This window comes from Diuraphis noxia, unplaced genomic scaffold (genome assembly GCF_037042655.1).
Source record: "Diuraphis noxia isolate RWA-SAM2 unplaced genomic scaffold, SU_Dnox_SAM2 contig0002, whole genome shotgun sequence".
Taxonomy (NCBI): Eukaryota; Metazoa; Arthropoda; class Insecta; order Hemiptera; family Aphididae; genus Diuraphis; species Diuraphis noxia.
In genome coordinates, this window is record NW_028301712.1 from 35,341,692 (window position 1) to 35,358,944 (window position 17,253).

A 17,253-nucleotide genomic window follows, 5' to 3' on the forward strand; every position below is an offset into this window, starting at 1 on the left:
AGAGTAAACCAAGATATTTGATTTATGTATAACTCGTATTTTATACAATTTTCATTTATAACCACTGGAAATAATAAAATAAGTGTGAAATAATAAAATCTTATTTTAAGTGTATGATATTTTGTCAGTTGTACTTATTAAATGTATAACGAAAGTTAAATGATAATAGTAATATAAATATTAGGTTTAATGAAAATAAAATGTATTAATTAAATTAAACTATATTACCTATGTAAAAACTATTCACAAATTTTAAATACTCATAACTCACTTTAAAATTAAAATATGATAAAAAGCATAAGAGGTTGTCTAGATAATAACCCTTTAAATTTTATTAGAGGTTAATTCATTCTAAATTTTAAACTAACAGAGTTACACATGTTCTGCTGAGCATAAAAAATTGGTATGTCACGCACTTGTAAGACAGATAAATCACATACAGGTAACACGTCCTCTTAATGCATGTCAAATTATTACAGTGCAATTTATTCTTAACTAATAAATGAAAATACTATTACTTCATAATTAATATTATCAATGCATTAAATAAGAATTTAGATAATAGTTAGTTTAACATGGTTGTATAAAATATTAATAATCTTAAAAAGTAATTTAGGTGTCAACATATAATATAATATGTGCATGTTATCTATGATTCATTTTTAAATGACTAATTTTATTTTAAGAGTATTTATAAAGGTAAACAATGTTAACTAATAATTTATACATATATATATATATTTAATCCTTAAAATAGCATACATATTATTTTTATGAATAAGTAGAACAAGAGCTAAACATTTTTCATATTCATTATTTATAATTATAAAACTAATTTTATACCATTGAAAATTATATATTATTTTTTTAATACCAAATGTAATAACTATTATTTTAACTTCAATAAAAAATTAAAAAGAGTTAGGCAAATTCAGTACGATTTTTATAGGCACTAATACAGTTTGAGGTTGTTTTGGATTAATTACGTGTAACATGGTATCCGAGTACATAAAATTCATAACAAACCCTAATTGTACATTTTCATTTATTTTAACATTTTCATAAGGCTTTACTTCAAATTTTAAAGCGACTTTATTGCCTTTCCTCCAATAAACATATTTTGGGTCATCGTTATCTGTATTAACTTCATTTGTATCATCATATTCAGCTGTATCATCTCTAGCAGCAATTTTTATTTCACCTTCAGGAACTCTAATATCGCCTTGTAATTCTAATACAATGGGAATTGGTTCAGGCAATTGCTTAGGAGTTGCTATTAGATCTTCCCCTTCCAGTTGCCTTGGCTCTCTTATTACGTTTATAGCATTTAAATCTAATTTTTCAAAACATACAGCTGTAGATGCTTGTGCTGGATTACATAACTTAAGTACCAAGGAACTCCATTTACCAGCTTTTAATGGTTCACATTTGATTATTTTTATTTCTGGGACATAATAATAAGCTAAGTGTTTAATTTTAAACTTTACAGCATTATATTCTGGTTTAACAACGTTATGTTCACATACACGACAACGTAAAGAATGCTTTACTCGAAGATGTTTACGAATTGGAAACAGATCATCAGTATTTTCCGCTTGAAGTTCAGGAGTTGCAAAACGTTGTTCTAAAGTTGAAATTTGTTTCAAATCTATGATATCTTCAAATGTGTTTGCAGATAATTCAGGAACATTTTCAATAGCTTCAGCTGGACTTATTTCTGAAGTACTAAAGCCAGAACCATCTGTATGAAAATTTGGAAATCCTACTTTTTTCCGTGCCATCATTGCATTCAAACCAAATTTTTCCAAAAAGTGCATATAATTACGACCATAATGTTTGGTATTCCTTTTTTGCTTATCAAATACTTCTTTTAAAGAAACAGATTTGTAATAATTGATTAAATCCAGAATACGACCATCATGTGGATTTTTGTTTACTGGCCAATTGCCTGATGAAGTTGGCTGATCAGGTATGTTTGGCTCATGTGATCGCCAGTTACAAAATAAACAAAGTAAGTAATACATTTTTTGAGGTGGTTTTTTAGGTTCAGGTGTTCGAGAATATGAACGTGTTGAAAGAGTATTAAAACAGCGTGGGCACTCTAGACAAGAAGCACATCGGTTTTTCTTATGTTTGGCTTCTGTTGAAGATAGATTCTCAAAACAGTGAGGACAGTAAGTTGTGTCAATTTCATGACTTACACAGAAGTCACAGCGAAGGGTTATACAATGACGACAGAAAAATAGGTCAGGTAAAAGTTTCTGTAAGCCACATGTACAAATTGATGTAATAGTTTTTTGAAACATATATGAAGCCATTTCAGCTGAGCTTATATTTCTGAAAAATAATATCATAAAAGTTAAGATTATATAAATTATAAAGCAATGTCAAATAATAAAATTTAACAACTTTTTTTATTAATTAGTAGGCATAGGGACGTCATTTCAGGTTTTCTTTCGGGTGTGCCAAGTTTCAAGCAGGCCATTTTGAAATTTCACCAGGCCATATAAAAATAGATATACATAAGTATATGTATATTCCTGCATTCAATTATTTTCATACATTATAAACCGGTTATTGTTATTACAATTTGATTTTAATCATATAAATAATTGTGCATTCGTGGCTCGTGCATTATTTTAGGCTTCAGCAAGGCGCAGGCCAATTGTAACATTCTAAAAGTAAGAGGTGCAACCGCACACCCTGCCACTACCCTAAATGACGCCCCTGAGTAGACATTTGCATAACCTAAACAATAAAAATGTCAAAGGTAGTAATTTGACTGATTTAATAACCTAATATTTAATTAATTATGTAAAACATTTACAATGTATTGTTATAAGCTTAAATCTACATGATCCATATTTATGTAGCTGTAAATTTAATGCAACACTTCAGAATTTTTTTTTTAAACTTGTAGATTTGAACTTTTATTAAAACCTAAAAAAATATTATTTCTACAATGAAATCCTTGTATTAAGCATTGAAGAAGGTGGGAACATTAATGATGAACAAACAACAATTTAAGTTTTCCATTAAACAAAGAATATTATACTTGATATAATACAATCAATGAAAGTAATTATACAGGTATATGGCTTTAAATGTACCTATTAAATATTTTAATTGAAATAGAATAATTAGAATTGTTGTAATTCTGAAGTAATGTCTAAACTTATTTGAATATGTGGAGCAACAGAGCATGCAGGGTTTGAAGAGATACAATTTGGGATGAAAAGAATACTTTAATCTAGGTTGTAATACCATTAAACTTAACCAATTTGTTTTTTTTTTAAGTAGGTTAGGTTAGGTTACCAAAATTTTTATTACATACTAAAAATTTTGATTTTGATTAGATTTTTATTATCTAGTTTTTAAAAATGTTAAGCATATTCCTTGGATTTCTAACAGCATTTTTAGTTTTACATCCATTTATTTATAAGTTTAACAATACATTAAATTCATAGCCCTAGTTATTAGATAAAAAAAATATATTTCCTTCTTTGATAATCAAGCTCAAGTATTTAAAGTTAAAAATGTCTTGAGCTTTTCAAATTTTCATTCTTATAGTTAATGGATATGTTGTAGAGTTATTTTTTGTAATAATATTAAGTTTTAAATTGATACAGATTTTATGGTAGTCTAAAAAGGAAGTGAATGACAAAGCATTTGCAAGTTTGTAGGTCAAATAAGATCCTGCATACTCAACACAACTTTTGATTTTTTTTTATCTTACAAGGAAAATACACAACTTATAGACTAATATTACCTATAGACACCACACTATACTACAGAGTCAGGGATCAGTATGTAACAGAAAGATTTGAGGAATGAATTTTAATTTGATTTTAAAAAATAATGTATTAAATTACAATTATTTATTAATATAAAGTTATTGTAAGGTTTATTCAATTTAGCAGTTATGTATGGTTCACAATATGTTTATTAATGAAAAAGATAAATAATGAATATTTTTTACTGCATGAAAAGTACATAATACATACAAGGTGGTATACTTAATGAAATTAACAATTTATACAATTATATAAGAACTTACTTTTAAATAAAATAAAATTTGATCAGAACTTGCAGAGATGAATACCGAAACGTCAAAAATTAGAAAAATTTGACTACACTCCAGAACCACTCAAAACAGTCAAAACCTCAAAACGTTGAATTCTCTATGACTCCATGAAAAATAAATCGTGATTAATTGATAACTGTTAAGTGATTACAGATATCTCTATTTTATCACAGAATATTAATCAAAGACCATGAAATATTCTACAGAATGGCCCTCCAAAAATTCTAAGCCATCGAGTTAAAGAATATAAAAAAATAAGAAAAAAAATAATTATTAAATAGTTATAAATATTATTATTATTTAACATACACTACAATTTAAGATAATATCCTTATCGTGATACACACTTAAAATAAAAAATAATACAAGTGTAAATATAATAATGTTTCTATCGAAGCCGTTAACAGATTATATAAAATCGGTTGAATAGTGTTACCAATTGTTGAAATCTAAAATACATTTTTCGCTATAATTTTGTTTTTATGTACTTACTACTTATCTATTTTCGAGTAAAATAAGTACTTTAGTACTTATCATCAGATATATTAATATTATATTATATTTTAATAAGGTTCTTAAAATATTATAAAATATAGAAAAACCAAAAATCCATTCCCATTTCCCACAATAGCCAATAGGTTACCTAGAAAATAGTCGATCAACTCAAATATTATTAGGTTCAAAATTAAATAAATTAAGATTCTCTAATGAAGAATTAATTTTGTCAAGATTTTGAGTTTCTACGCTGCTTTCAACCACCGTAAAGTATTTTCGAATTAACACCGATTAAAATACATGTTATTTCATAAATAAGTAATAACTTATTAAATATAAATTTAATATATTATATCAATTATCAATAAATTATTGAAAAGCCCAAGGGTAGAGAATTTTTCTTTTTATTACCCACTGTATTTTAAATTAAATTATGATGTATTCTTCAGTATTAAATATTAATGTTATATTAAATACTTACAAATTATCTCTCCTCATCACTATTCACAACTATAAATACTTACTAAAGGGCTTTGAAGACCCCCATAGCTGAATGTCATACAGCTAGACCGGTCGGATTATCGCTTTATATATTGTCACCTTGTTTGTTAGGGATAGTTTAAATTTTAAAAGGGGTCTAAGGCCTGGAAGACGTCGAGGAAAATGGTGGGGCAGAATTCTTTTTTTCCAGAGCGTTGGAGATATGATCGACAGTGCGGTGTAGTTGGTGAATGGTTGAGTGGTGGGCTCTGAAACCAAATTGTGTGTGCGGGATGATATTGGCATTGTTGGCAATGGAGAGGAGCCTTTTTAATACATTTTTTTCAAACAATTTTGATATGGCGGGGAGAAGGCTAATTGTTCTGTATGATTCCGGATTTTCGGGTGGTTTGTTTGGTTTGAAAATAAGAATTATGATAAAGTGTTTCCAGGCCCTAGGAAAGTATGATAATCTAAACAGTGCATTAAATAAGTAGGATAAATAAATTATGACTTTGCGTGGTAGGTTTTTTACTATAAAGTTGGTAATTAGTTCGTGACCTGGGGATTTTTTGATAGGGATTTTTTTTATTATATTGTTTATTTCTTCAGGGATGTGGCTTTAGCTGGCAGAGACATTGGGAGAGGAGATTCAAGGTAGTTTTCAACTATTTTCAGTTGAGTGGGACTGGGTTGAATATCATGAAGACAGAAGCAGTTTTTTAGGTGCTGAGCTAGAATATTAGATTTGTCGGTGTCGGTAATGGCCCATGAATTGTCTTCTTTTCTAAGAGGGGGAGTGGGTTGGTTTATTCGTAGAATGTTTTTTGTTGCTTTCCACAGAGACATATTTTTAGTAGTTAAAGATTCTACACAGGTGTTGTATGATTGATTTTTATAATTTTGGATTTCCATTTTTATTTGGATATTTAGTTTGTTGAGTTTGGTCTTGTCATTGGGATACCTAAAGTTTTGCCAGTGTGCCCTAGTTCTACGTTTCTCGATAAGTAAAGCTTGTATATGAGGAGGAGTTTGGTTTTTTGTGTTTTTGTGTGATTGAGGTTTTACAGCTGCTAGTGCGGCTTTTTGTATCGAGGTTGTAAGGTGATTAACAGCGTTGTTGATTTCATCGATTGATTTTAGGGAAACGTTAAGTTATATGTCGTCATTAAAAATGTTTTTGAAAATAGACCAATTTGTTTGACCGAGTGTGAGAGTTTCCTTTTTTGAGGATTATTGGGGTGTGATCGGAAGACAAGTCGTAGAGGTTGGTGAGATCACTGTGTATATTACTAATTGGTAGTTTCTATACAAAAATATCTAAGATATACCCGATATCACTCTTTCAGTATTCAGAGAAATGATCAATAGTGGTGATGACGCCTAGATTTTCAACATAAGTATCTTTTCTGTAAAAAAAAAAAATACTAGTTATTATACACCATTAAACACTTTTTAATTTCTTTTAACACTCTTGGAATTTCGTACTACACACAATGTAATTTCTTGATGCAGGCCGTCTGAAGATTTGTTGAGGCCCAGGGAAAATTAATGTGGGAACCTTGCGACTATCATAATTCGGTTTAATAAACAAAATAATCCTAAGGTTAACAAAATTCTTGCAAATTTATTTTTTTCAAATCAATCAAGCTCATTTAAAATTAATATTATACTGCATTTAGCATTACATTAATAACTTCTTCGTATTACTAAATTTACTAAAACTACAATTTATGTATAGATCCCTAATTATAAATGTTCAATGTTTACGTCTAAAAATATCGTCTGCCCGTCACCTACTATAGGAAATTGACCCTCATAATCTCAATCTAGCCGCAAGGCAATATAGATTATAGGAGTATTAGTTATAAGTTTATTACGTATTACATAATATATATCTAGCCGACTCAACGAAAATAATTTGTATTATATTTACTGAAATTTCAATCCAGACATTTTAGTCTTTTGCCAAGAAATAGCTCAATAACGATGACAGTCCATTATTATTAATAACTATAATCATACATAAAAATTCTAAGGGAGCCCCTTAAAAATATTCCAAAATTGGGGTTTGGAACAAAATAGCCCTGTTGCTCCCCTCCTTTGAACGGCCCTGGTATTGTGGAAATTTTTTTACGACCATAGTCCGTAATAGCGTGTTATGATTTAGAGGTATCGATTTTCGGTACCTACGTTATTATAATATAAACTACGGATAATACTCGGTGTACACAATTGTATAGTGAATAATAATAATGGTAATATCATTACATTATTTCAGTTTTAAATATAAGTGGGTGTCAAGTTCTAGTCTAGAATTAGGTGATGTGGTATGTAGCTTTGCAATCTCAAATTTCTTTTAACATCATCGACTTTTTACTGCTAAATGTTAATAATATTGAGTCATAGACATTATAGGATACATTTATTTCTAAGTCTTAATCATTTTCAAAAGATTAATAATATTATACTATAATATTATAATGTATAGGTATTAGGTGACAACTAATAGTTAAAATTATTAAGATTAAAGCTCCGCGAACATTTTATTTTTAAGGAGTTATGTTTAGGCAATTATTTTGTTTCTTTCGGTCACTGCTCATCTTTGCGGGAGTGGTAAAATAAATTATCATTATTGTATATATTGTGTATTCTACTTATTAGAATCAATTGCATCACACATATTAAGCAACCAAAATACCTCACGTGTATGCATTTAAGTCATAAGATCAAAATATTTAAAATCAATTAGTGGAGTTGAAATAGCTAAAAGCATGAAAAAAATGTAAGTACTTCCGATTTTAGATAATATATAATATATAAATACATAATAATATCCGATTAAAAAATTAATGTTGTTTAAATTTACAAATTACGTATACTTTGCATTGATACATTTTAATTAACTCTTGACAGGAATAAATTTTTAAAAATATTTAATATGTGCTCCAACTAGTCCAACTGATGCAAGGGGCACACACTTCTGGATCAAATAAAAATCTTTACATTTTAAAATTAAATCATTAGAAGTAGCCAAGTAGATACCTTAATTCATGTTACCTACTTGATAAGGGTTTTTAATGAAAAATTGATATAAAAGTTTGCATGGTCCTTAAAAGTTAGTCCGATGATGGTATATGAGAGGGGTAAAGCCCCCCCCCCATTGACCATTTTAGTCGACATAAATCTAGCATCCCTATAATTTTAAATTAAATTACACCTATGGCCCCGCTTTAATCAATCGTTGATGGGTCCACAGATAAGTAAAACTGAGAAGTCGTATATTCATTATATACTCCTTTAGTCCTTATTATATAATTTACGAATCATTATCGGATTATATTTATCTACAGGCTATTTACGTTTATTGACTATAACGTGAATGTTATACATCTCATAGTATTTAATATTTATTAATCAAGAATGATATTATTTTCAAAAAGTTTAATAATTCATTTATTAATATCAAATATCAATAATAATTTACCAATGAGAAATAATCTGATTGACGGAACTACTAGTTTTTAGGTCCCTCATGGCCTCACATAACATTTTTGTCCCTGGTACAGAACTAAATCCTGGCCCCTCTTAAATAACAATTAATTTTGAAACCTGTTTTAAAATATATATTGAAGTAATTATTTATTTGAACGCTGGGCCCCAATATCTCCGGTCTTTGTAAATTTTAGAAAATTATTATTTTCAATTAATTCCACAAAAATATATTTTATAAAATGTAATAACACCAACTGTCATTTGTCAATGTTCAGGTAGTTCAGTTTATTTTTATCATTAAATTGTCAGTTGAATTTTAGTTATTTTTGTCATTCCAAACCCCAGTGCTAATCAGTTACCATCACAAGATATTAAAATAATAATATTAGAAAATTGTTTGAACATTGGAAATATATTTTGATACCTAATAACTATTTATAGATTTCTTCAAGCCTAATTTTTACAGATTAATTCCCGTCGTTGGTGCATTTTGCTCACACAATTACCATTTTTTGAACTACCTACTGGTTTATATTTCATTTGATTTTGACAATATTATACCTAATACCTATATATGCTTCAATCAGTTATTTATGGAAATTAATACGGAAAAACATTAAATGTTATAAATAAACTAATATAGTTATTGAAATTCAATGTTGTCGTATATGTTAGCGTTGTGATCAGTGACGTATTTAGGGTGCTTAATTTTGGAGAGCATTTTGATTGAATACGGTATCCTGGTCATTTGGGTGATAAAAAAATAAAGACCTTCAGATACTAATAAACTAGGTATCATGTTTTTTTACAAATAGACCTATTGCTAAAGAAATTTAGGTTGGAAGGGGGCGTTTTTCTTTCTTACCTGGGGCGCAAAATTCCTAAACACGTCTCTAATTTTGTTTGCACGTCACTGATTGCTTTACCATAATATATTGGTGATATTACCATCTTGTTATATTATTTAATTAGTATTATCTTTTTATTGTCCTTAATTTACTAGACCAAGTACCTAACTTAATTGTATTTAAATCAATGTACAAATGTTTTATGAAGTTTGAGATAGGTATTTAACACTTTTAACATATAAATATTTATTTTATTATCAACATTCCCCCCCCTCTTTATGTAGATTTTTTCTAGAACATTTTTTTGGCTTGGACTGCTTGGAGGGCCTAAAGAGATTTGTGCACTTGGCCTTAATTTTATTAAATCAGGACTTGCAGGCCCCAGTGCCATGGGTCCTTCTGAGTTTTCGACCCACCCACTCATGTGGGGGCCCTGATTTATAATTTAATACACAATTACGAGACAGTGTTTGATCTATTGCCATATGCTGTATGTACTATGTAGTACGCGGCGGCTGTATATAATCATAGATCAAAGAATAATAATAAATAATATTAACTGTTGTCTATAAAGTAATAACCGTGTGCAGCGCATATCGCAGTGTCAATGTGTCATACTCAATACTCATCTTTCATCTATTCTGTGCTCATAATATCGATTCGAAAGTCGAACAGTGATATCAGAGTACCGGTCATAGTTCAGTAATACCATTGATTATAAATAATATATACTATATTTATAATCAATGGTAATACTCTAACTCTATAGTACCGGACACCGGTCGACAAACAGTATTATGTGTTTTGTAGCATTGTAATTAGTCGTAGTAAACTAGTAAGTAAGTAGTAACTTGTACCGTCGGCTTGCCTCGCAGTGCATCCAATTCGAGGGAACACCAGCGTGCGTCCGGATAGCGTTCGGCGGATGTCAAGGAGTATGAGTTTGCGTGTTGTGTGCGAGAGATCGTTCAAACGCGACCACCGCCGCCGCACGAACGTTCTAGAAACTACATACTCATTCCGTACTCGATAAAACGTTCGTGTCGGCCTTTCACGATTCGCATTCGTAGCTACGCAGTTGTGTATTGTCTGACGCGCGTCACCTGTTTCGCGTGCTAACGACGATCATCATCAGATATCAAAACTGAAAGACTGTGGACGTTCTCAGCAGAACTAGATACTTAAGAAACTCTCATATTTGTAGTCCGGTATCACAGCTCCAACAAGGTGAGTACCTCTAGGGTTAAAACGACCAACTCGTTCGACGATGTGGGATCGGCGTATGTATCGCCATTGTCTAGGGTCTGGGGTGCTGCCTTCCCCCGCCGTTCTCGATGACCGTGAACTGTGATTTTTGCGTATTATCGAGTATCGATCGGACTGGCCGCGGTCCCGAAAATTTATGGTTTTATGTAATACATACTCGATCGTCGTTTAAGTCCCAAAACCAATTGTGATTTGAGAAATTCGCCATTGTTTGGTGTGTTTGAATTCGGTGCGGCGTGGTTTTGATTTTGGTCTACGTATCATCCCGAATTTCCGAGCTCTGCTGGGCTGAAACGATTCCGTCGGAAGTATTTTCTGTAGGAGATCATTTATATTGCGTGTAAGCGATTTTGTGTAGATATAAATGCGCATTATATACACACTAGTGCGATCGTATAATGAATAATGATATACTTGTGTGTGTGTGTTGGTGCGTGCGGGCGCGTATTTCCGGGTGGACGAAATCTTATTACTGAAATTTTAATTCGATATGGACTTAGAAAAGTAAATAAGTAGCCCTGTGAACTTTAATTTTATTGGTCTCATTGAAGTGATACTCGTGAACTATGATGAGAGTAATTTTATGATTTTGGATTATCAAATCTGCATGTTATAATTGAATAATATTGTTTACCTGAATGTATATACTTGTACCTGTGTTATAATTTTGGTGGTTGGTATCTAGGTATATACAATTTTTCAGATGATAAAATAATCTTTCGCTTATTGCATTATGATAGGTACTACAGTTCTGTTTATATAATAGTTTTATACTCAGTTATATATATATAATTCAAATAATGCACCATATATATATAGGCTGGACCTATATTTGTCTTATAACCGATGAAATTATTGAGTATTAATGTTGGCTGGTCAAAAATGTAAATCCTGCTTTAAATTTTGATTTTTGATTGTATTTCTGATATAACCGAGGATATAACTATTTTCTTTTATATGTTAATGCTTAGTATAGTTCTTGCCCATAACATGTAATTATGTATGATGCACCTTTACTTTAAGATATTTATTAGGTTAGCAAGCATAAAAACATAATATTTTCGATAATGAGGGGTAGGTTACAGAAATATGCTGATATATAATAAATATTTACCTAAAATATTTATTAAATATCTATGATTTAATTTATTTTTCTAATTTTCTGGAATATATAATTCGAGAAGGAATATAATTAGTTAATTTAATCAACAATTAGTTACGTCTTTTCAAAATTATTTTTAGAGTATATTATTGTAATTTGTAATTATAATTTATGAATTGCGTATAATATAGAATCATGGAACAATCACAATTGTTTTCGGTGACCTATAATTTATACAACATGGAAACTAATAATAACATTTATTACTAAAATATTCATATTAGCTTCTTTTACTTTGTTACGCTATGTTTTTTTCTATGAATTCAAAAATTAATTGTTTTGTAAGATAATTTATTACCTTATTTATTTATACCTTGATTTAGTGACCATGAGACATTGAATCAATTGCTATGTACTTCCTAAATATTAGAAATGCAACTAATTTTTATGGTATTTTGTTTTCAGATTTATATAGTTGGACCTAACTGTAAAAATGGTTAAAGAAACAACTTACTACGATATTTTAGGTGTCAAACCTAACTGTGGGAATGACGAGCTTAAAAAAGCATATAGAAAATTGGCTCTGAAGTATCATCCTGACAAAAACCCAAATGAGGGTGAAAAGGTAATACATTATGAATTCTTGATTTTTATTCAAAATAAATATTTGCATTAGTTAGTACCTACTTATTCTATTTTTTTTATTATTTTTATCTAATGTTAATTATTTCTGAATTTTAGTTCAAACAAATTTCTCAAGCATATGAAGTATTAACCACACCTGAAAAACGTCGTTTATATGACCAAGGTGGCGAACAAGCACTTAAAGAGGGTGGAGTGGGCAATTCCTTCTCTTCACCTATGGATCTGTTTGACATGTTCTTTGGTCAATTTGGTGGAGGTGGTCGTGGTCGTGGTGGCCGCCATGGACCTCAGAAAGGCAAAGATGTTGTTCATCAATTGAGTGTTTCTCTTGAGGATTTGTACAACGGCTGTGTACGAAAATTAGCATTAGAAAAAAATGTTATCTGTGACAAATGTGAAGGTAGAGGTGGTAAAAAAGGAGCAGTAGAGCAATGTCCAGGATGTCAAGGCAGTGGAATTCAGGTTCAAATTCATCAGTTGGGACCTGGTATGATACAACAAGTGCAGTCTATGTGCAGTGAATGTCGTGGACAGGGTGAACGCATCAATCCTAAAGATAGATGTAGGAGTTGTAATGGAAAAAAGGTAAATTGATTTAAAACTGAATCTATCGACATAATAATTAATTGTTGATCAATTTAGGTTTCTCGTGAAAGAAAGATTTTGGAAGTAAATGTAGATAAAGGCATGGTTGATGGACAAAAAATAACATTCAATGGAGAAGGTGATCAAGAACCTGGACTTGAACCTGGTGATATAATTATTGTATTGGATGAAAAAGAACACCGTTTATATAAGTAAGCCACAATTTTGTATTTATATTCAATGGTGAACAAAAGTATTTGCGTTAATTCTTAGAAAATATATTGTACTATTATTCATTATTGTTGTATTTGTAGGAGAAATGGAAGTGATTTGATTCTTCGCTTAGAAATTGAATTAGTTGAGGCATTGTGTGGATTCCAGAAAGTGATAAAGACTTTAGATGACCGTTCTTTGGTTATTTCTGCTGTTGCAGGTAAAGTAAAAATATTATTTAAGTAATAATTGAAGAGAATTAATAATGTGGATAAATAAATTGTAGGTGAAGTTTTGAAACACGGTGATGTTAAATGTATTGTCGGTGAAGGTATGCCTCAGTATAAGAGCCCATTTGAAAAAGGTCGTATGATCATTCAGTTCCTGGTTAATTTCCCCGAAAGTTTGTCGCCTACAAAGGTGCCTCTGCTTGAATCGTGTCTTCCTCCTAGGTAAGTAATAACTTTAAAATTTAAGGATTTTTGCATCTTTTAGCTTGGCCAATCTCACTTAATATCTAATACTTAGGTTATAATTTAAACTAAAATATGTTTTGTTTTTAATTTTATAGACCGGCCGAAACTATTCCGGAGAATGCTGAAGAAGTATCTCTTGTAGAGATGGATCCAGAATATGACTCTAGGAGACAATCTAGACGTGAAGCTTATAATGATGAAGATGGACCCACTCGAAATGTTCAATGTGCTTCACACTAATGATTTCACTTCTAAAATCCATAATATATTATACAGTACTGAGTAATCTGTACTCATTCCGTAATAAGACACCGAGCAAACAAAATTTGATAATCTGTATAAAAATTTAGACTTCTGATACAGGATTTCCTGATATATTTACTCTTTTTTTATTTTATTCAAAAGTTAAAGGATACATTTAATTTAATTGCTTTCTGCTGATCAATACATTAGTACACTCCATTTTTAGTGTTACTTATTTTTTATTTTATAAAAAATGATAATCATTTCTATTTTACACAGAATAACTATTTTGTATTAATTCTTTATCCTAGGGCCCAACAGTTGTGTTTGGTCATTATTTCCTATATGTTTTGTCTTAAATTATCATCAGATTATAATTTGAGAATTTGTTTCTTTTAATTGGTAGTAATGTATTGTTTAAAGTTTCCATTTGTTTTTATTAAGGCTAATGGTAAGAACTTGATTCTTTGTTTTTGACTACTACACGTGCATTATCTGTGTCTTAAACTTATTTTTACCTATTTAACTCACTAATTGATCTAATGAAGTGATGAAGTCTATTTGAGATTAACTTCCTTGGAATTGTGATTTTTTTCTCCTAGAAATATTTTTAATATATTGTTTTATGGGAATAAAAATCTAAATATGGGAATTTGAAATAAAGTAGAATTGTAATAAATTCAAGTGTTTTCAGATTTTTTATTATTTCCCTAGATCAATTAGTAGGTTAAAATTACATCAAATCCTTAAAAACTGCTGAAAAAGTATATAAAATATTTGAAAAAAGTGGAACTGATAACTTTAAAATTAGTTAATTGCATTTAATGTAAGTAAAATTATAATTTTTTTATAACATTACAATACACAATATTAATTTATCTTACATGAAATATACCTTGGTGTAATGATTTTTGGTGAATTAGTTATGACAGTGGCTAAGATTTTTTAGCTCTAAAAATAACTTAAAATGCTATAATGTGCCCAACATGAAAAATAACAATAATGAAAATTAATTCTGTTATAATTCAAACAAAAAAAAGCACAAAAATTCATATCTGGAGTCTATGATCCATAAATAACATTATAGCTCACTGTTATTTTTACGTTTATTGTATAACAATTAGCAAATGCTATAAAGTCTTATTCCTGGTTATGAGGAATGATCTTTTGATAAAATTTAATGAAACTTCACTAATTTAAGATTTAATTTGTAATTCAGACCACTATGTGGTACTTTTTGACTAAAACTTTCATAAAGAATATTAACTGCTATTAGTGTATGACAGCAGTGGAGGCTTGAACTTTTTTCCCCTCGAATCACGTTTAATATTTTTACACCACCCACCCTAAAATATAGTTATTACTTATTATTGTACATTATCTGCTGAGTACACATATTATATTTATTATTTATAACTTAATATTTAAACACTAACCTGCAAAAATGGTCCAGTCTACCTTTTCCAACCATAAGACCTACCCACCCACCCACCCATTAATATTTTTGTGAATCACGTGATTCAAATATACTACCTTTGAGCCGCTACTGTATGACAGCACGTCTAATAAATTAATTATGACAACAAGTACTTTTAGGGCATCTAATTGTTGAGCTGCCTGTGAAGCAATTAGCTACCTTTGATTGGATATGATTTTGTTACCAAGTCATACACCTTAGAGAGGTGGTTTTCCCTTAGGCTTTTTAGTCATCTTCACTAAATGAATAAATTAAAATCATATAAAATAAAAAAAATTATTAATAAACAAATAGGTAGTGCTTTCACTGGATGACTTCTTCCCTCATGTTTTCATGTTAAAAAAAATATATATTTCATATTCTTTTCTTGTGCCCAAGGGTACAGATTGTATATTTCTTGTTAATAAAAAAAAAAGTCATCTCCGTTACAAATGTTGAAGGAATATCAAACTTAGGATTTAAGAGCGTTTGCTAGCCAGCTATTTTTAAATAAATGTTAAAAAGAAATAGCAATATTGTTATAGTTAAAACTTCACCAGAGTTAAAAGAAATGTTAAATGATACTTAAAGCTTGCAGGTTGATACACATCTCTTAAGTTTCATTAAAATAATGAAACAGCATAGTTTTAAGTAAAACAGGGATCAGCAAGTAATTTCTAATGGAATTCGGATGATTAAAATATTAAATAAAAGAGGTCCAACAAAAACTATTTTTTTCAAATCTTTATATTTTATAATAGTTGTATGAAGATAAAAAAATTTAAAGACATGTTGATGGTTCGGTTTTTTGCCTTCCATGGTCTGCTTTTTGATGACCATTGGTGTGAAGAAAGAAATTGTCTGCAGGAAATCCATTTTTAGTCTCAAAATTAATAAGTGGCATATTAAACTGTCTAAATTAAATGTATTTGATCATTTTTTACTAACTTTCCCCATGCTATCCATTATTATGTATTGGTATAATAAATTTCTGAAATAATCAATTAGGAATAAATATAAAATATACTGACTCACTGCTAGAGTTGAGGGGGAGAGTCATAATTATTGTTCCCATAAGTTACTCCAACATGCATATTTTTTGAACTCTTTATTGTGTGTCTACCTTCTTAGTACTTAACATTAACATTATTTATCAAAATCAGTTCCTACACTAGTTTGTTTTAAACCAGAGATGGCTAACCTTTTTTGTTCGGTGTGCCACTTTGGGAAGCAATCATCTTTGAGCAGGCCACCAAATTGATATATATATTTTTTTATTTTATTATCATCATTAGTATTATAAAATTAATACCTAAATATAATTTTACCTTTTGTTAGAATACCTATTTTGTTTTATTTAAAAATTTGTAATGAGCCACACAGAAGGATGTGGCCATTGTTTTAAACCTTTAAAATAAGTTTTAAGAACTATAAAAACTAACTATTAAGTATATATTAAATAGAATAAAAATATATTCAAAGGGGCTAATTGTTTTGATTTTGATTAGTAAATTGCTTTGTCCCCCTACATTTTTATCCAGTTTGGCCACCGAGCACCGTATAATTTGGTCAATTTGAAAGTAAGTCTTGCATAATATATTAATATCCTAGTAATAAAGTGTGATTTTTCATAAAACAATAACCAATAGGCAATAATTGAAATACATATTATGTTTAGTTAGATTTTTGAGGTGATAACTGATTATCCATAGTTTAGTTAAAATAGGACAGTTCATAATGTCACAAGTCAATTTATTTAGAACACTTAACTGAGAGAGTATTTTCTAACTATTTTTTTTTGATAGAATTCTTTAATGAAAACAAAACAATTAACTAGATATATTAGTAAAACAATTCAAACAAAA

The 17,253-nt window shown here is 29.5% G+C and overlaps 2 protein-coding genes across 2 annotated transcripts; one reads left to right on the forward strand and one right to left on the reverse strand.

Moving 5' to 3' along the window:
• Positions 1-305: 305 nt before the first annotated feature.
• Positions 306-4,330, reverse strand: DCTN4-p62 (dynactin subunit 4). Its single transcript, XM_089219348.1, has 2 exons — positions 4,058-4,330; positions 306-2,337 (listed from the first exon to the last, which is right to left on the reverse strand). Exon 2 carries the CDS (start codon positions 2,316-2,318, stop codon positions 912-914), a length of 1,407 nt encoding a protein of 468 aa, XP_089075474.1. The 5' UTR covers positions 2,319-2,337; positions 4,058-4,330; the 3' UTR covers positions 306-911.
• Positions 4,331-10,439: 6,109 nt separating this feature from the next.
• Positions 10,440-14,216, forward strand: Droj2 (DnaJ heat shock protein family (Hsp40) member A4-like). The gene is made up of 7 exons (XM_015517645.2): positions 10,440-10,629; positions 12,236-12,395; positions 12,512-13,000; positions 13,058-13,212; positions 13,315-13,433; positions 13,500-13,665; positions 13,785-14,216. Exons 2-7 carry the CDS (start codon positions 12,264-12,266, stop codon positions 13,927-13,929), a joined length of 1,206 nt encoding a protein of 401 aa, XP_015373131.1. The 5' UTR covers positions 10,440-10,629; positions 12,236-12,263; the 3' UTR covers positions 13,930-14,216.
• The last annotated feature ends 3,037 nt before the right edge of the window (positions 14,217-17,253 follow it).